Source organism: Telmatherina bonti, assembly GCF_933228915.1.
Source record: "Telmatherina bonti genome assembly, chromosome: 14".
NCBI lineage: Eukaryota > Metazoa > Chordata > Actinopteri > Atheriniformes > Telmatherinidae > Telmatherina > Telmatherina bonti.
In genome coordinates this window covers 20,606,719-20,626,455 of record NC_136612.1, presented here as the reverse complement: position 1 = coordinate 20,626,455, position 19,737 = coordinate 20,606,719, and the positions used below count along the sequence as shown (strand labels likewise).

General features: G+C 39.5%; 2 protein-coding genes across 2 annotated transcripts; one reads left to right on the top strand and one right to left on the bottom strand.

The window, feature by feature from the left end:
* Positions 1 to 747: 747 nt before the first annotated feature.
* Positions 748 to 9,784, top strand: gga3b (golgi associated, gamma adaptin ear containing, ARF binding protein 3b). The gene is made up of 17 exons (XM_079253349.1): positions 748 to 790; positions 2,948 to 3,032; positions 3,112 to 3,187; positions 3,257 to 3,355; positions 3,434 to 3,557; positions 3,664 to 3,767; positions 4,182 to 4,262; positions 4,350 to 4,487; positions 4,928 to 5,009; positions 5,093 to 5,209; positions 5,320 to 5,550; positions 5,879 to 5,961; positions 6,043 to 6,179; positions 6,304 to 6,617; positions 6,715 to 6,884; positions 8,109 to 8,219; positions 8,301 to 9,784. The coding sequence occupies exons 1-17, from the start codon at positions 751 to 753 to the stop codon at positions 8,409 to 8,411; spliced, it is 2,103 nt and encodes a 700-aa protein (XP_079109475.1). The 5' UTR covers positions 748 to 750; the 3' UTR covers positions 8,412 to 9,784.
* A 426-nt stretch (positions 9,785 to 10,210) lies between these two features.
* nup85 (nucleoporin 85) lies at positions 10,211 to 19,162 on the bottom strand (the record flags this gene model as incomplete). The annotated part of the gene is made up of 19 exons (XM_079252688.1): positions 19,039 to 19,162; positions 18,471 to 18,561; positions 18,208 to 18,364; positions 17,968 to 18,038; positions 17,834 to 17,877; positions 16,849 to 16,918; positions 16,597 to 16,718; positions 16,291 to 16,422; positions 15,498 to 15,620; positions 15,244 to 15,375; positions 15,050 to 15,156; positions 14,410 to 14,493; positions 14,256 to 14,321; positions 14,030 to 14,181; positions 13,830 to 13,947; positions 13,337 to 13,437; positions 12,619 to 12,770; positions 10,563 to 10,664; positions 10,211 to 10,309 (listed from the first exon to the last, which is right to left on the bottom strand). Exons 1-19 carry the CDS (start codon positions 19,069 to 19,071, stop codon positions 10,211 to 10,213), a joined length of 1,956 nt encoding a protein of 651 aa, XP_079108814.1. The 5' UTR covers positions 19,072 to 19,162.
* Positions 19,163 to 19,737: the final 575 nt, after the last annotated feature.

Here is a 19,737-nt window from a genome sequence, read left to right as displayed (position 1 = left end):
TGCATGATGAGGCAAAAATTCTTTGCCCTCCTCCAGTTAAGTGACAAGTTCCTTTTATACATAAGACATTGCTATTGCACAGCATTACAACCACAATGAGTTTTTTACTGATCAAGTCGGTCCTGAATTTATGTCAACTAGCCTTGATGTCTGCCAAAAAAATTACATTCATAGGCCGTTTCTTTGTTTTGATCAATAGGACGAATTGAGGGTCATCTTTTTCCTTTTATACAGTACAGATAACTGTAAGATTTCTGTCAATTTTGGGTTCTAATCATTTATCACCGCCTTGTCTATGGACAACAGAGGGAGACGAATTTCAAAATTCCCTCTAGCATCATAAATAATCAAATTTCTTGAAGAAAAGTAATCCAAGAATGTGATGCACTGCACTGACATTATCACTGCTGTTTGTTACATCTCATGAGTTAGGTTTCACATAGGTAAAGATGTAATTCACTTGTTGCTGTTGTTTGCCCCCCCCCCCCCCCCCCATGTGTCGGGCCCTTTGAGCCCTTGAGTGTATGGTCCTCTGTGCTCAGAAGTATGCACTTCCAAGTCCAACTCAGTAGTAACATTAGCAAGTATGTTTTAGCATCCTTGGAACTGAAAAAGACCTGCATAATCAAGGGCACATTTGTAATGCAAGAAAATTTTAAAGATAATTTAGGTACAAATAACACGAAAGCAGCGTGAAGTTGTGTAAATTTTTGGCGATATGGCACATTTGGCGCGCCATACTTTAGTGCTATGGCGTACCAGGAAGGGGAGACGCTTGAATCTTGGCTCGGTGAGTCGCTAATCCGGTTATGAAATGAATAATTCACATAATTAGGGAGATAGATTGTTCAGTTTGATTCGACAAAGGATACGCCAGTGCAGAAGCAGCCAGCAGGCGGACGGTCGAATTGTATTGGTTTGTCAGCCTGCAGAAATCCAAGCTGTGTGTCCGCATTAATTATTAGCAGGCTGGGTGGAGAGGTGTGTCAGCAGCACTGTTATCAATGACAGCTGTGTTCGCAGTGATTGTAAAGAGACAGGAGGCTCTTCTCTTTGTTATGACATTATACAGCACACGGCGATTTTCACAAATATAAACGACTTAATGCAATTTATACTTCACATAGATTATCTGTTACAATAAAAGTTATAAATAGTTATGGATATGACTATTCTTGATAGCAGGATTTTAGGATTGGAAGTTAGGTTTTGGCTATTATTATGGGACTACGGGATATTTTAAAACAATTTCACATATAAGTACGCGATATTGTGCATATATATATATATATATATATATATATATATATATATATATATATATATATATATATATGCACAATATCGCGTACTTATATGTGAAATTGTTTTAAAATATAAATATATATATATATATATATATATATATATATATATATATATATATATATACATATATATATATATATATATACATATATGTACATACATACATACATATATATGAGAGTGAGAGAGAGAAACTGCTAAAAAAAAATTAATAAATAAAGGGAAAACTAAAGTTACACGTTGTAGATCTGAATGAATTTGATGATATTTTTATTAAATACTTCGTTCTTTCCATAGTTGAATGTGCTGACAACAAAGTCACACAAAAATTATCAATGAAAATCAAATGTATCAACCCATGGAGGTCTGGATTTGGAGTTATACTCAAAATTAAAGTGGAGAAACACACTACAGGCTGATCCAACTTTGATGTTGCTGATGTTCTCCTGAGGGATCTCTTCCCGGACCTGGACTAAAGCACCTGCCAACTCTGGGACAGTTTGTGGTGCAACTTGGCGTTGGTGGATGGAGCCAGACATGATGTCCCAGATGTGTTCAGTTGGATTCAGGTCTGGGGAACGGGTGGGCCAGTCCATAACATCAAGGCCTTCGTGTTGCAGGAACTGCTGACACACTCCTGCCAGATGAGGTTTAGCATTGTCTTGCATTAGGAGGAACCCAGGGCCAACCGCACCAGCATATGGTCCCACAAGGGGTCTGAGGATCTCATCTCGGTACCTGATGGCTGTCAGGCTACCTCTGGCGAGCACATGGAGGGCTGTGCAGCCCTCCAAAGAAATGCCACCCCACACCATTACGGACCCACTGCCAAAACCTGGAGGATGTTGCAGGCAGCAGAACGTCAATCAGTGTTGCTTCCTAACTGGACAGTTCGATTTCACAGAAGTGTGGTTGACTTGGAGTTACATTGTGTTGTTTAGGTGTTCCCTTTATTTTTTTTTGAGCAGTGTATATATAATATATGCATGTAAGCCAACCAAAAACAGTTTGCTATCCTTGCAATTGCAGACGAAATAGGGACTAAAAGACACGAGTTGTCCCATTGAATGAATACTGGAGATTAGTAACAATTTAAGCTTTATTTCAAACTATAATATGCGATTTTTGCTGAAATTACAATTGCAGGAACTATCTGTCAGTTCCTTTTGCTAACTACTAAAACATTTTAGAAGAGATTATTGCACAGAACAGAAATTACAAGAGCTGGTTATTAAATATCAATATGAATATTCAACACCTAAAAGTTCAGTTGCAAAGATGAGGGCAAGTGCAACAGAATAAAATTTACTGAAAGTTTGTTTTGAAGCTGCTTTTTTCTCCTTTATCAACAAAAAAAAACTAATTTATCACAACTTAAACACTACAAAGGTTTCTCACACATACTGGTGTTTATATTTGTGTGGCTGGTTCAGAAACCAACTCTTATTTGCCCTCAGAGTGCTTTGGACAGATTATAGCTGAGTATGTCTGGTTGTGTACTTTTAAGAAGAATAACTTTTTTTATTCTAATATTTAGAGTAAATTTTAACTTTACTTTTACTTTGCATGACATAAGTGTTACTGTAAATCACAAATATTCCTCAAACACACCTGCTTGGTTTGTGTATTCCTCTGATAGGTAAAGCCACCCATCCAGCAAACAGACAGGAGGACTGGGAGTACATCATCGGCTTCTGTGATCAAGTAAACAAGGAATTAGAGGGGTATGTGAAATGCACTTTATTAAAAATCTATATCAACCGTTGTAAAGTTTGTCGTTAGGATTTTTTCTCTCCTTTTCAGCCCTCAGACAGCGGTAAATCTGCTTGTGAGGAAAATTTACTACTCACAAGAATGGGAGGCGCTTCAGGCTCTGACAGTAAGTAATAAGTTTTTTTTTTCCCCTCTAAACCTAAAACCAACTGCTCACACAGATATTTATTTTCAGGTGTTAGAGGCATGTATGAAGAACTGTGGGAGGAGGTTTCACAATGAGGTCGGAAGGTATCGGTTTTTAAATGAGCTGGTAAAACTTGTGTCTCCGCTGGTGAGTTAAGCTTTTATAATGGTAAACAGTGATGGCAAATGATCGTCAAGCCTGTTTTAAACCGCTCTATGTCTTCAGTATGTGGGCAAAAGCACGCCTGAGAAGGTGAAGAAGAAGATTATAGAACTGCTATACAGCTGGACAGTTGCCTTTCCCAATATAACCAAGATCAAAGAAGCCTACCATGCACTGAGGGTACAAGGTGGATGTGGTGGTTGATCTATGGCTAAATAATATTGTATGATCAATATGATGACAATGAAAATATGCTGTAACAGAAGCTTATTGATCCAAGCTGTCTTTTCCAGGTCTTGTCACACACGACCCGGAGCTACCAGTGGAAATGACTCTGATTCATTCTCCTCCAACGCGACCTAAACATCCGGTGTTTGACAATGAAGACATGGGAAAGGTGAGAAACGGAAGGAAAACAAAAAAAAATTTGGCTGTTTAATTTCTGAAGCAACTCGTGCAAAGGAATTGCAGCTGCCGTCCGACTTCATGATGTTTCCACTCTCTTTGGCAGTCATGATTATTCGCTGACTGTTTTTCTACTTCTCTCATGCTAGTCTAGGAGTATCCAGCTTCGGTCCTCGAGGGCCACATTCATGCAGGTTTTTTTATGTACACTCTTTTTAACACGCCAGTTTTGAACTAATCACTCATTGTGCAGAACTTCATTGGTTGTTGGATCCATTTAATGGAAGCCAGGTGTGTTGGAAGAGGGATACATTGAACACATACAGGAAAGCAACCCTCGAGGACCGACTTTGGACACCCCTGAGCAAGGAGATGTTGATGTTTCATTGTGTGTCTGCAACTGTAGCTGCTCGCTGAGCTTCTCAGAAGTAAAAATCCAGAAGACCTTCAGGAGGCCAATAGACTGATCAAAAACATGGTAAAAGAGGTGAGACGAGGCAGAGAATTCTTACTGCACGTTGCATTTCACACACACTCCCCCAGCATTTCTGACATGAATGTTGTCACGTTTCAGGATGAGATGCGGGTGCAGAAGGTTACAAAGCGAACAAACACTTTGGAGGAGGTGAACATTAACGTCAAGTTGCTTACTGAGATGTTATCCCACTACAATAAAGACACTTCCAGTGAGTCAGACAAGGAGATCATTAAGGTGTGTATACCTCCACAAAGACACGTAAAAAAAAAACATGACAAACTTTTATCTGTGACCCTGTTTTGGAAAACTTTGAGACAGTGTAAAGACAAAATGAGAGTATATTGAGAGTATATTGGAGGTCATAATCTTTTGACTACAGTGTGTTTAAATCAGAAATTATTGTGTTGAATCATGGATGAGTAAGATTGACAGTAGTGATCTATCCTGCTTGGTTCCAGCAAAGACTTAAAAATAAAAACAGTATCCCAGGGCAACATTAATGATTATAACCTGTTGCATAACAATAATAAAATAAGAGCGTAAACTTCTATGAATTAGTTAGGTATTGTGAATTTATCTTTTCTGTCATTTAACTTCCATGTTTGCATGTAATATCTGTGTTTAACATGCAGCAGTGTTTACCTGTACATCACCGCTGCCTTCTCTCCTTTCAGGAGCTGTATGAGCGCTGTGACAAGTTAAGGCGCTTTGCATTCAGGATGGCCACTGAGACAGAGGACAATGACACCAGCTTAGGTTTGCTGTTTTGTCTGTAGGTGTCCGGTCTTCTTTTATTGTTATTATGTACAATCTGTGACTACTTTCCTTTGACTCTTCAGGTGACATCCTCCAGGCCAGCGATGATCTGTCCAGGGTCATCAGCTCGTATAGGAAGATTGTTGAGGGGCAGCAAACCAACAATGACAACGAAGGACCTCAATCTTCATTTGATCAAAGTGAGATTACTTTGGAAAAAGTTTTTTTATATATTTTTTAATCCTCCTACTTTTGATCAATTTGATCAGTGCTATCTTTTGTTTGTTTGGTTTGTTTTTTTTTCATTCAGCAGAGACAACAGACACACTGATTGACCTCAGCGGCCTTGACATTCCCAGCGCTCCTCACCCTGCTCCTCCTCCTTCTCAGTCCACACTTCCTGTTTCCAAAGACCCCCTGGCATCCCCCATCCCTGTGTTGCCTCCTCCACCAAAACACCAAAACAGGAGTCCAAGTGGCCCCTCCCAGAACAAGACGGCTGCTTCGCTCTCTTTACTTGATGATGAGCTGCTGTCTCTTGGTAGATTGTCCTTATTTTGGCTTTTGAAGTTAGAGAAAAGGCCCGACTCTTTCAGAAATGTTATTTATTCAGATGAGTCACATTTGTCAGCTGGTCAGCCGCTAAAAGCATGTTCAGCAGTTGCTTGGCAACTGCTCCCTGAGTGTAGACTGAAATAGCCCTCCTCTTGCAGTCTTTAAGATAATCCAGGTAGTAGCTGGGTGCATTGTGCAGATAGATGATGTCAGCTTCTTCATCTTTCTTCTTCAAAAATCTGATTTCTCAAAATATTGATCTGCAGCTTTGAATATATTTTCTTTGATACAAATGGTTTCAATTTTGTTTTAAGGACTAAATGACCCTCCTACCTCAACAAGCTGCCAAACAAAACCCAAACTGGAGGAAATCTCTGGTCAGTGGACTTCTTTGCAGGTAGATGTGACATAATTACATCCAGAATGTTGGTCAACATGTAACAATGAAGTGTAAATGATCCCTGTTTGTCCTCCGCAGGCCCCAGCAGCTAGCATGGATGTGTTCAGCAGTGTTGCTTGTTTTGGTCCAACGGTGCCCCCAGTTGAAGCAGCTCCCTCACACAGTCTGCAGAGCCTGCAGGATCTAGCCATGATGGGCTTTCCAGACCAGCAGAAGTATAAAAACATTATAAGCTCAGAGATTTCTTATGTTAAAATAAATACAGACTTGAGTGCTTGTTTAAATAAATTTGACAGAAATGGGAATTCTTAAAGAAATCTGCATCATGTGATTCTTCAGATTGTCCAGCCAGAAGGTGACCCGAGGGAGCAGCTTTGGGATCCCACCACCACCAACAACAGCAGCAGCAGCAGCAGCACCTCCTCTCATAACACAGCAGGGCTCTCCCTCCACTGCAGCCTCACTTCTCCATAGCAAAATGCCCGGCTCTCCTGCCATGTCCTTTTCCAAGGCTCCAAGTCTGGACACAGCTCCAGGCAGCCCACTATTTCGTTCTCTGTCTCCTTGCCACCCTCCCCTCCAAGGCAGTCCCACCAGAGGCACAGACCTTTCCCTTAGCAACGTGCATGTCCCTCTGGAGGTCATCAGACCCAGTAAGAACAACCTAGAGGGGGCTCAGTTAAATAAGTGTTGTTCAGTAGGTTGTTTGTATGTCTGATACAATATGATCCATATCCTGTCTGCCTTCAGGTAAGGTTTTACCTGTGACTGCCTATGATAAGGATGGCGTTCGTGTGCTCTTCAACTTTGCTTCTGACTGTCCCCCTGGAAGGCCTGACGTTTTGGTAATTGTGGTGTCAATGCTCAACACAGCACCCCTGCCTGTTCACAACGTCCTCCTGCAAGCCGCCGTGCCCAAGGTAGAGGCAGTTTCACATCTTTTACATGTCCCCGGTTTTACACTCACTGTAAACATCACCTTGTGTAGATAAAATGTTCCAGTTTGTTGTTCCTCAATAATTCTGGCAGTTTATTGCACATATTCAATAATTCATCATTTGAATACAATATTTTATCCTAAAAGAAACATTTATATTAAACATGGCTCAGTGCATAGTTCTGAGGCTTATAGATGTTGCTGCTAAACAACAAAATACCAGATTCATTTCTGTGATTTTCATTGTCATGCTTCATTTAATCTCAGTTCTACCTTGAAGTTATTATGAGTGTATCAGAAATTTACATATTTTACATGTATACTTCTAAAATAATTCCATGGAAACAGATTAAGGGAGTTCACTAACAGAAATGAGGCAAAAATGCTATAGTCGGTCTTTTATTTAAAAAAAAAAATCATTCAGTATTATATATATATATGAGTGACAAGAAGTATGTCCACTTGTGGTTTCACTATGTAGTGTGGTCCCCTTTATGCAACAGTAAATGGTTTTCATTCATTAATTCATTCAGAAGTTTATTTCATTCTAAATGTTGGATCTAAATGTTTCTAGTCACTCTAATTCAGCCCTTCAAATCTACTCTAAAGAATTCCCTCACATTTCCGAATATGGTTCTGATTTAAATGCTAAGATGTGAAGTTTAATCACCTGTATTGCTCACTGTAGATTCTTCCACATGTTTACTGCAAGGTCAGGGCCTACGTTAGGACAGGTCATTGCTTGATAAGCATTCTTTGGTGGAACGGCTTGTGTGCTTAGATCCATTGTCTTTCTGTATAACCTCTTCTCTCATTATAATCATATGACAGACAGATTACCTAAATGAGAATTCACAGGTTCAAAATTCATGTGTCAAAGAGGGTGCACAGCAGGCCCATACCATGATGCTGCATTTACCATTTAATGTAGATGAGTAAAACTTCTTATCTTAGGAGTATTTTTTATAGTTTTTTTTTTTCTTTTCCTTGAAACAAATAAGTTCAGACTTGGCCTCATCTGTCCTTGAAGCATTTATCCATGAGCCTGCTGACGTGTTTAAGTCACCGGAACCACTTTTTCTCTGCAGAATTGCTCGTCAATAATCCTCCATAGTGTACAAATATGTTGAAAAACATGTTAACCTGTACTTAAACAAGTACAGAAATATACAGCGTTCACCTTTTTTTTTCTGTCATCCACCACTAGTCAATGAAGGTGAAGCTGCAGCCTCCATCAGGAACAGAACTGGCCCCATTTAACCCCATCCTACCTCCTGCCTCCATTACGCAAATCATGCTGTTGGCCAATCCATCAAAGGTAGGCGATATCGTAAATAACACAAGCGTTACCATAGAGAGGATAAAACTGTTGGGTGCTGAGATGTACGTGTCTTTACAGGAAAAGGTGCGACTGCGCTACAAGCTGGCCTTCACACTGGGGGAGTGTCTGTGCAAAGAGGTAGGAGAGGTAGACCATTTCCCCCTGCCAGAGACATGGGGTCATCTATAGCAGTGTTGAGGCCTACCACCACTCAGCAGGGACAAGCCAGCGTTTACTCTATGAAGGGGTGTGTGTGCATGTGTTCACATCCATCCCAGAGAGAGGGGAGAGGAAGAGGGGGTTGTTCAGCTGCTCCCTACCTTCAAGCTTTACATTCCATACAGCACTTCATTTTTTTAACCATCATTACTGGCACTGAGAGGTAAACAGGAAAACACTTACGAGGTTTTATTGACACAGTGCTTGTACTCTAATGCAGATTGCATACTGCATATGGCCTGGGTGCCTGCAGGATATTTGAGCTAATATATTCCCATTATTTTGTCCTTAAGATGAGTCCAAAACATTTGAATGTATTATAAGGAGTCACTGTATTAAAACTGTTAAATGATGCACTTCAGCAGAACAAATATTTTCAAAGATGATAACTCTGAAGCCCCAGAGCCAGTAGATCTGCTTTTATTTATTCCTGTGGCTCAATGTTTACACAGCCTGCAAGTAATACTTGAATATATCCAGAGTTGTGAAGATCTGGACTGATGTTCATATGAAGATTTCAGTCACATATCATTGCTTCATAAATAATGAGCCGATTTCTTTTACTCGTCAGTATTTTTTACATTGACTGAATTGCTTTACAGTTTAACTAGCTGATGTGGCCATGTGCTAGGTTAGTTGGCAGTATTGTTGGTAAAGCAGCCCTCTTACACTGTAAGTGATTTTTTTAACTGCAGATGAGCCATAATGACTTGGGTCCAACACTGGATTTGTCTGATTGCTTTTAGCTTTTACTTCTTTATAAAAAATGACTCAGCCAAATTGTCAGCGTTGCAGTCAGGTTTTTGCCAGTGAACATTTGGGGTTTGTTTTTTTTTTCCTGTATTTTATATGTATTGTCCCATTAGTGGGAAATTTAGAATTTTTTTTATCTTATTTCAGAGCTTAATTGTGTCAACGGGAAGATAAATTTCCAGAGTGAAGCTGTGATATTTTTTTCATAAATCCATCTATCTATCCCTAAACTGGGATCTACGACAACACTAATGCTCCATCAAGCAGGATGATGAGCATCTGAGTGGTCATCCTCAGGTCTGTCGACAGGTGGTTTAGTTTTGGTTAAAGACAACCGGCTTCAGTTCTTGATGCAGCTGCTTCTTTAAGAGATCTGAAGCTAAAAAAAAAAAACAAAAAAAACAAAACGTCCTACTGCAGTTTCTCAACCACATCCATAAAGCTCTGAACACTGAACAATTAATACAGATAGAAAAACTTCTCCGTGACCCTTCAGTGGACTATTAAGCAGTTGAGAAAATGAATTAATGCTTTAAGTAACAGAAAAGGGAAACACTTTTGTAACAGTTTGACCCAAAACAATTCAGCTAAAATTTCTCAAAACAAGCTTTTGTTTCATCATGGAAGCATACAGAGGGTTTTGTGGTGGGGGAAAAGTAAAGGGGTCTTTATGAATACTTTGAAACCACTGTGGGCTCCATGTGTGGAAGCCCTCATTACCACACCGATGTACATATGTTTGTGTTTACTGTTCATTTTGTGTAATGTAATGTACACACTGTTTGTTGTATGGAGAGTTATGTGAATGTTATGTTATGTCATGTGCCATTTGTTTGCTGCTTGACGACAATAAAATTAACTTCATGGATGCTCGGTAATGTTATTTGACAATTAAGTCTGATTTCAATGAACATGAAAAGTATTTTATTATCAAAACACATCTGGATTACTCTTTTTTTTATCTATATACACAGTACAAAAAATGAAAAGCTTCCTCTTTAAATGTCGAGCCTCTCTCATGTATTGACTGTTCCCTCTTTGATGATAGCCGTAGCCAGATTCCTGGCCAGAGCGAGTCTCAGGAGCTCCACTTTCGTCTGCTCTACGTCTTCCTCCTGAAGAAAAAGTAAACCAAAGATGCTTGACTAAAAAGTGCAGCAGTTTGCAGCAGCCGCTGAATGAGATGCACATTAAGGTTTGGATTTGCGTGGAAGAAACCAGACAAAAACAACACAAACAGTTTACTGCACATGTCTAGCTGTGAGTTTTTTGTTTTGTTTTTTTTTAAATGTAAAGAGGAGGATTTTTCTGACACAGAAAGCCCACAGGTGTGTTTCCTTTGGAAAATAAAAGTGAGGATATTTATACCTGCATAGGTTTGTCGGTTGCAGGAGCTGCAGTGTTCAATGAAGACGTGAGCTCTTCTAAACACAACATCAGTTCATAGGTCTGATCTGTAGAGAAGATCACCTGAAAAGATGAAATGAGGGCTGTACATCACTTCTGGCCAGATTCACACATGCAGGTTTAAGTCATCACCAGTCTCGCTTCCCATTCAGTTTGAATGGAGACGTGTCCTGCATTGCACTGTTGAAATAAGTCTGTTGCTTTGCTGACTAATATATCTTGTGCTGGAAAATTGAGAATGTTTCAACTTTAAGCAGCAGAGATACCAGCCAATTAAATCACTGAACTAATCTAAACAGGTCCAAAGACAGATTGTTACTCCAATTCCAAGCATCGGGCTTGTTCAAAGGCGAGCATAAGGAATAGCGTCTGTGGGAATCCTGCAAAAGAAAATGGTAAGGGCAAAGACACATTTTGTCCAACTATTCTATTGGCTTGAGGATGAAGAGAGCTTCAAAATATCTGCTCCAAAACATTCATTCATTCATTCATTTTCCGAACCGCTTATTCCAATTCAGGGTTGCGGGGAAGCTGGAGCCTATCGCAGCCGGCTTTGGGCGACAGGCAGGGTACACCCTGGACAGCTTGCCAGTCCATCGCAGGGCCACACACAGAGAGACGAACAACCACACTCACGCTCACACTCACTCCTAGGGGCAATTTAGAGTGACCAATTAACCTATCATGCATGTCTTTGGATGGTGGGAGGAAGCCGGAGTACCCGGAGAGAACCCACGCATACACGGGGAGAACATGCAAACTCCACACAGAAAGGCCACTGACCAAACCAGCCAAGGATCGAACCAGTGCTAACCACTGCGCCACCGTGCAGCCCCCAAAACATAAAAACTTTAAATTAATTTGGCTTAAATAACATAACTGATACAAAACAAATCCATAATATTATCATATATATATATATATATATATATATATATATATATATATACACACACACACACACACACACACACACACACACACACACACACACACACACACACACCATGGTCTGAGATAATTCTAATGCAAACTGGTGTGCATTATTTTTTTATATAAGCACACGTAGTTCGTCGAGTTAAATAACTGAAATATCACTCCATTATAGGGCATCACCATAGCAACATGTTAATCAACTGATTCAGATCAGCTGTCTTTTAACAGGTGAATGAGAGAAACGCGATGTAGCCTGACAGCGGTTGTTTATCTTAAAAAGTACACCCGAGACCAACATAAAATAGTTCCTGTACTTTAGCATTTATAGCAAGTGTTGTAAAAAAGAAATAAACATTTGTCATAAAGTGTTTACTGTGTGGGACCATGGTATAAGTGATTTAAACAAATCGGATCGGTGGATTACACGGTTATAATGTACTTCACAGAGGAACACCACTCGTGCATCATAACCGTCTAATGCACGGCTTCTTGTTGTTTAATCCTTATGTGTGTAACACACACACACACACATTATATCATATATATATATATATATATATATATATATATATATGGTGATTCAGGCAAAAGTCACGAGTCTTTCCTTATGGCTAAATCTGACTGCAAGGTTTTATTTGATTAGATAATCTACCGCAGGCGTAGCACAGGTTGCAAAATATGAACCGCACAACCAGGTAAACTAAAAATAAATTACTAACAGTAAATTAACACTTAAAAGTGTTGTGATTATTACAGGAAAGACCAAGCGTCCAAAACAGGAAAATTATATGCTTTTATGATGCAATAACAACTAGATCACAGTCTATACATACTTTAAACCCCAGTGCAACACAAAATAGTCTCAATGCTAAGAATAAATGTATTGGAAAATGTTTCTGTAAAGTATAAACTGGAGAATAATGTAGTATAGCAAAGCAGAATCTACTGAATCCAACACCCATTTATGTGCAAGACAGTTTTCACCAATTAATGTGAACTTAACACCCTCAAAGCACCTTGTTTGATAACCTCCACATACAACAAATCTAATTTACAATTTCTAATCCTGTTATTGACTGACCTCTTTCTGCTCCAGCAGTGGCAGGGCATCGGTCAGCAGAGTCATCCAGAAGCTTCGAGGAGCAATCTTTGCTGTCATGAGAGAGAGGAGCAGCTTTCCTGCCTCCCTGAAACGCTTCTCTCCGTACAGTCTGTGGAATTCGCGATACTTCCCTGGTGAAGCAAAAAGTGTTTTCAGACATGCATCAGACATGCTCATAGTGAGAGAATTTATTGGATTTTTGATGTATTTACAATACATCCCTCCAATTCCCAGATTTAATCTGTTTATTGCGATCATTTCGATTGCTAAGCAACGTCTGTGACTCTGCTGAATGTCCAGGATGATAATTCAGATGCAGAATACTGGGAGCTTTTCTGTTCGCGACTTCTCCAGTGAGCAATTTGCAGTTTGCAAAAATGCCATCATCCACGTGAAACACATTTTGATCTACATATTAGTTTTTCAACAAAATGTTCCCATCAGATATTCCTCCAGTAACCCAACATCACATGCTGCTGCATTAAGCCCAACACAGCTCTGCTTTCATCTCGGATGACACGTTTCTGTGTCTAAGTCTCATGTGACGGCCAAAGAAGGAGGGAAGCTGCCAAGAGAAAATCTTCTCTGCCTGAATGTTCTGGCTCTTCGCGTGAGGATTGAACTTGTGAGAGCGATGCAGCTGAGACACAAGTGGATCTGTGCCAATGTTACTACAGTGTGTGCTCCCTGTTCATACCGAGGAAAGTGAGCCTGTCACTGAGCAGCATTGCTGGACCCAAGTTATCAATCAGATCCAGATCAGAGAAAGTCCCTCTGGCGCAGTAATCCTGTAAGAACCTAACACACACATACACACAAAGACATGATTCAAAGCTCATTTGGCAAAGGCAACCTCTGAAATGTACAAAAAAAAAAAAGGACACCAGATAGTTCAGAGAGCTCAGAAACATCTGAATAATCCAGCAGTCAACTTCCACATGACTGTAAAAATTTAACATATAAACCCAATCATTAAAAAATGGACTGTCATCATAAATTTTAGAAAGATTCAAAAGAAAATTGTTGTTTTATTGTTGAGGATAAAAACAGAACAGAATATTTGCAATTTCCATTTGGAATTACAGTATTTCTTCGCTGATATCCTCATTAAAAAGGGAAGACAAGACAATGTGACCTTCAGTCATTGGGCCTTTGAAGATTAAAATATTTGCACTGTTAATGGAACAAACCTCTCTGAGATGAGGGTGGCAAAGGCAGCATCTTTAGCCCTGATGCTCCAGGAGAGAGCAGAGCCCAGTCTGTTGTTCCTCAAAGCTCGCATAGCCATGATCTTACAGACACTCCGCACTGAAGGACAAGATGTGAACATTAAGTCTGACCTGCACTTTGTGTCTGTGTTTGTGTAACAGAGGTGGAGACAGAATCTTACCCTGCTCTGACATTTGCCTTTGCTCACAAATCCGAAGGACTTTCAGCGCTTTGCGCTCCGTTTCCAAAGGCACGCGCTCCATCTGCAACTCCAGGTAGACGCGGCCAAACTCGGGGCAGTGGTCGAAGTAATCCACTGCTAACTGCCAAAGACTACAGGAAAAAAAAAAACGTCCTGTAAGCAGAATGAGGGAGCCAAAAAATACTGGGCCTAAAGATAAACATACCTGTGATGTGTGAAGAGACCTGACGCATATTCTAACAGAAGAAACTCTCTCAAGTTGGACCCAAAGCTGAAAACAAACACATGCACTGATGTAAGCGGAACAATGAGAGACACCTCATAATCTCCTGATCAAGAATAATCAAACAGCCTCCTACTGGAGATTGTGAGACTGGAGGAGTTTGCAGTGGTCCAACAGGTCTGTTAAATGAGCCACAAACCACCAGTTGTTCAGAGCAATGCTAAGGGGACACAGAGAAGCAGATTTAATGTCAGAAGACTAAACAAGCCCCATGAACACTTATAAGTACAAGGGGTGGGAAAATCTAATAAAATAATCGAAAATCAGGATTTATTTTTTTTTGCTTCACAATATTAAAATTGATTTTTTTGTTTAAAAAAAAAAAAACTTTTTTTTTTTTTTTCAAATAAATAAATATAATCCATTACAAAATTTTGGTCATTTTTTATTGTTTTTATTGATCTTTTTACTTGTCATATTGGGCATTATAGCAGCAGAATGATGGTCTGGCTACTGGGTTGTTTTTCCTAATTGAAATCAAGAAAAATGACGAGAAAAAAAAAATGTGGTATTCAATTTTTTTTTTTGCTATTAATCTACAAAAATTAGCAATATCGAAGAATTGTGAGAATCACAATTTAAATTGAATCGGCACCCAAAAAAATCGGAATCAAATCAAATCGGGACAAAGCATATCGTCACAGCTCTAATAAGTACTAAGTCCTATAAGTGTTCAAAGTGTTCGTGTATGGCTGGATATAATTCCACTATCTCACCTGCATTCTTTAATCACTTGATGGATGTCAAACTCAAAAGCAGCAAGTAAGATGTTGTCTAGAGGCTCTGGGACACTTCTTGAGTCCAGAAACATGGTCATGCATGACTGCAGTGCACACAAAGGCAAAAGTAAGGTTAAACATGAACACTGTAGCGGTGAGAACGAATGGTAGACGGTGCAGAATGTGTTTACCTGTGCATAGAAATGCAACTCTGTGGGTTTCACTGTTGGGTGGCAGAAAAGGAGCCTTGTGACAAGGAAGTGATACCAGGTGCTCAGCAGTTCTTTTTGCTCCAGCAAAGTATCTTCATCACCCAGCAAGATCTAAGATCAAAGCTAAGTCTTAATTATGACTTCCACAATTTGCATGCTACAGTCACTGATAACGTTAGTGTAATAAAAAGATTGAAGAAAATACTTTAAAAGAGACAACAAAGGTTACTGACCTTGCAGATGAGCTCCAAATGTTGGTTGCTAGCAAACGAATTGTCCTGAAGGCAACGGCCTACTTCCTCATGCCAGTGCCTCCACTTCACATCAAACTCAGTCAGCGTCTGAGTGCCGCCAGGCTGAGAGAGTGAGAGAAAAACAATACTGGACTGACTAAGTAGTCTTAAACTGTGCCACAGGATGAAAACAAATTACATGTTTTTCCCTTTCACTGTTGGAAAGATGTGAAAAGTGGCATGCCAGTCAGAAATTTCACTCATAAAATTTAGAAAGTCTGTTTTAAGTCCACAAATATACAGAAGTTCCAACTATATTGCATCAGTGGCAGCTGATGCAAAACCCTGTAACACAAGGCTGAGAGTTTCATTATTAGAGTTGTTAGCCCATTCATATTATATGACAACATCATCACATTTGTGTTTTCTAATAAGTTATCTTATGGAGTTAGTGGTAATGGTGTGGTTTGGGGGTATTCCTGTAACCTACCTGTTGTTTTTGTGCAATTAGGTACCTTTGCTGCATGTTATTCCTCTGCTCCCGTTCAGAGGACACTATGTGTTTGTGTGACTTTTACACAAATAGGGTTGAAGTGTAAGAAAGGAAACATTTTGTCCTGTGCCTGATATTAAATATATAACGTTTTGCAGAGTCACAAGGGGTCTGCAGTCTATCACAGCTGTCGCTAGCTAGCAGGCAAGATGCAGCCTAAACGCATCACCGGTCCATTACAGGGCAAACACAGAGACAGATGGATATGTGTTAATAATAAATGCACTACACTGTACTTACATTGTAAAAAGGCATTTTGCTGAGTAAGCTATCCATCAGTTTGTACATGTTTGCAACAGGCTGAAGGGTGGCCTGTTTCACCAGCATCTGTCTGGCCTCCTCCAACCTGCCCTGCAGCACGTAACCCAGCACCTGCACAGCACAGACACAACACATGAAACATAGACACGTGACTGAGATCTTCCACCCTCATTGACATCAGGTGGAAAAACCTGTGAAGAACACAATAATATGTCTCTACAGAAAATCATCCCTATATCTCACAGCAATCCTTGAGATGGAAAAATACACATGCACCGTACGTACCACATCCCAGTAGTCTCGGTGCTCAGCAGGGCTGTCGCTCTGCAGCACATCCCTGGCCTTCTCATCCACATCCGCTTTGTGTAATCTTACCCAGTCCAGAAGATGAAGCAAGAGAGAACCCGCTGACAAAACACACAAACACATACAGTATTGCAGCTTTATTTTTGGATGCTTTTACTACTTACAAACTTGTAATAAAACATGTATTGCAAAGAGTTAGAAATGTCATTAAACACAAAGCTAGGCTCTTACCAGGAGCAGCATCGATGAAAAGCACTTCACACAGATTCCATATCAGCTCTATGGCCAAGAGGATAGACACCTATAAGCAAAGAAAGAGGGACATAAAAGTTAGGAGGAGACAAAGAAGTGCCACTAAACATAATATCTGCTGAGACATGTGTAGTATGCCTTGTGTGCAAACTGGTCTACCGCAGGTCAGGAAATGTATTTAGACTCCTTTTTCATATTCACTGCTGTTAAAGAAAAAAAGAAAGCACTAAGTTACAATAAAAGGTTATATAATAAACCCATGCTTGAAATGCACATCGTCACCTTGAATTCTTGGATCTTCCACTTAAAAATTGGAGAAACAGTTTTGGAAAAGTGCTTTGTTGAAATTGGTGAAATCTGAGTAGAAAATTGTCCAGTTACTTCAGCAGCTTCTGTTTAATGCACAATATAATGAATGAGCAAGAACTGATTCCAGAAACAACAAGAAGAAGCACTCGGCAAACAGAGACCTCTGCCTCTACCAAGAAGCTCATTTCCATTAATCTTGTGAAGAATGCTGTTAAAAAGTTCCTGTGTCCACAATACCTTCCAGATCAGTCCCAAAATTTAATGGAATCCAAGTTGAACCAAGAAACTATCTCAGAAACAAAATATCACAAAATTCCACCCAACCGGCACAACCATAACAACCTTGGTTTTAGTTAATAAAAGCTCACACCGCCATTTTCTTTTTTTCTTTTTTTTTTTTATTGGGATGAGTTAAAGAAGGAAAGCCTGAACTTATGCCAATGACTTTTATTGGGCCAAAACATATAGGCCTGTGCATGAAAGAGAAGTTTTTCCAAAACCTTTCCTCAAATGTTGTTGTAACTACCTTCAAATCAGCCTATGTCCTGGCACAACTAACTTACTAAGCTAACTTAGTAAGTAACTAACTAAGCACCTAAAATTACCACAGTTTGGTTAAAATGTTTGAAAATCACGCTGTAGCAGTGGTACGTGCCTGATTTCCATACTGTGTTGCCATCGTTGCGTCTTTTGTAGAAACTGCAAGACAAAACAAAAAAAGTAAATTTGATAATCCTTAAGCATGGACTTGAGACTAATATATTGTAATAATATTTTGAAAAATCCTACCAGCAACTTGCTGCAGTTCCTCCATACAGGCTCGGATCACAGACCTATAGTTTTTACTGATGCTGACAAATCTGCAGAACATGTCAGGGATACGTTTATAAGCATTTTTTTTTTTTTAATGTGATGATATGCAACAATTATCATATCTTTTTGTTTGTTTTCACTTTTTTTTTAACTCAACACTGAAAAGTAATCCAATAGCATGCACAGAGACCAAAGGATTCCTTAAAATGGCCTTACTGGGGTTTCTTGTTTTTGCTAGGGAGGTCTTCTCTGATAGTCTGCAAGCCAACAAAAATGTGATGTGACTCATTAAAGAGCTTGCGTAATATGGGGGAGTATATATCTTCATCTTTCCTGACTTCATGGATGAAAGACCATTCTGGCCCTGAAGCTCCTGAAACACATAGGTTGAGATTATAAAAGAAAAGCACAAATAACGAATTTCAATTAATAGAAATGTGAAAAGTTACTAAATACTATCTATCAACAATAACTCTTACCTGGTGCTTTGTGTAGGGTTTCATATACAAGGATATCACCAGGACCCCATGCAAATCCCATATGTTTCCCGTGTCTGACTGCAGGGATATTCTACGTATATAGACAAGAATCTCAGTAAATAGACTTAAAAAAGCTCTAAATACGGAAGCAGGTATTGCACTGGCCTAAACAGGTCAATTCTTTGTCACAGCTATTCGCTTCTAAAATTCCAATGTCCTTTTGTGTACTCTTTACAATAAAGATCGCTTATTATGAAGCTCAATTTTCATCTTTTGACTTTTAGCCCTTCACCCTTCACACACTTCACGTATATTAGGTTACTTTGAGTACTTTAGCTTCTCAGTACGTTGACACTTTCAACATGATTGACGGCTATGCATTCCTGCTGCCAGGATTTAATGTTGTTTAACTGTTTGATCATTAAAAATGCAGTTTTTAATTGCAAATGTGTTTTTGAAACGCAGCTAGCTGTTAGCATCGCTGTCGGGAGGGTGTAAACACAAAAACGGAAAAAGAATTTAAAAAAAAAAAAAAAACAAAAAAAAAAACAACTTAAAGATCCCTTACAGTGATTGCCGGCTCAACGTCTACCTCCTCCATCGTTAAGCAATTTTATCGATGCAAGAGAAATAGTAGCTCCAACAAATTGGCTATAAACCTGCCATTGGATACATGTGCGGGACAGTCCTGCTTACGCGCCTCTGTCTTTAGTTCGAAAGCCCCTGCGACGCATGCGTGAGGACGTCAGGAAGGGCTGCCCACCCTTATGCCTGTCTTTATTGTTCACATCTCCAACTGTGGGATAATGAGCTGTTGTCGCAAAACGGCACAGCGAGATAACACAACTAAGCACAAGTCAAAAAAGTGTTTTGATCTGGGTTTACGGTTCAAAAGGAAAGGGACTAATTTACAAAATAATGTAAATAGTCATTTCATATAATACACATGCAAGCCAAAGATACATGTGTTTTCAGTGGAATCTGTAAAGAATCAGCACTGTTCGGAATCTTGCCTTTGAGTAGGAAAAAAGTTTAGTACGTCTTCATCTTCCCAGAAAAACAAGATGGCTACCGGGATTTATGGGGTTAATACAAGAACAAGAAGAAGAAATGCGCATATTGCTCTCCGATTGTGGATTCCGCAATGTCTGATGATGCTAACTGAATGGTGCAACGTTATCACCAAGACGACAGTGTGATAATAGCGACATAATGTGATATTTGTGTGTTTTAAGCGGACAACAAAAGGGAAAACATCGTTGTGCGC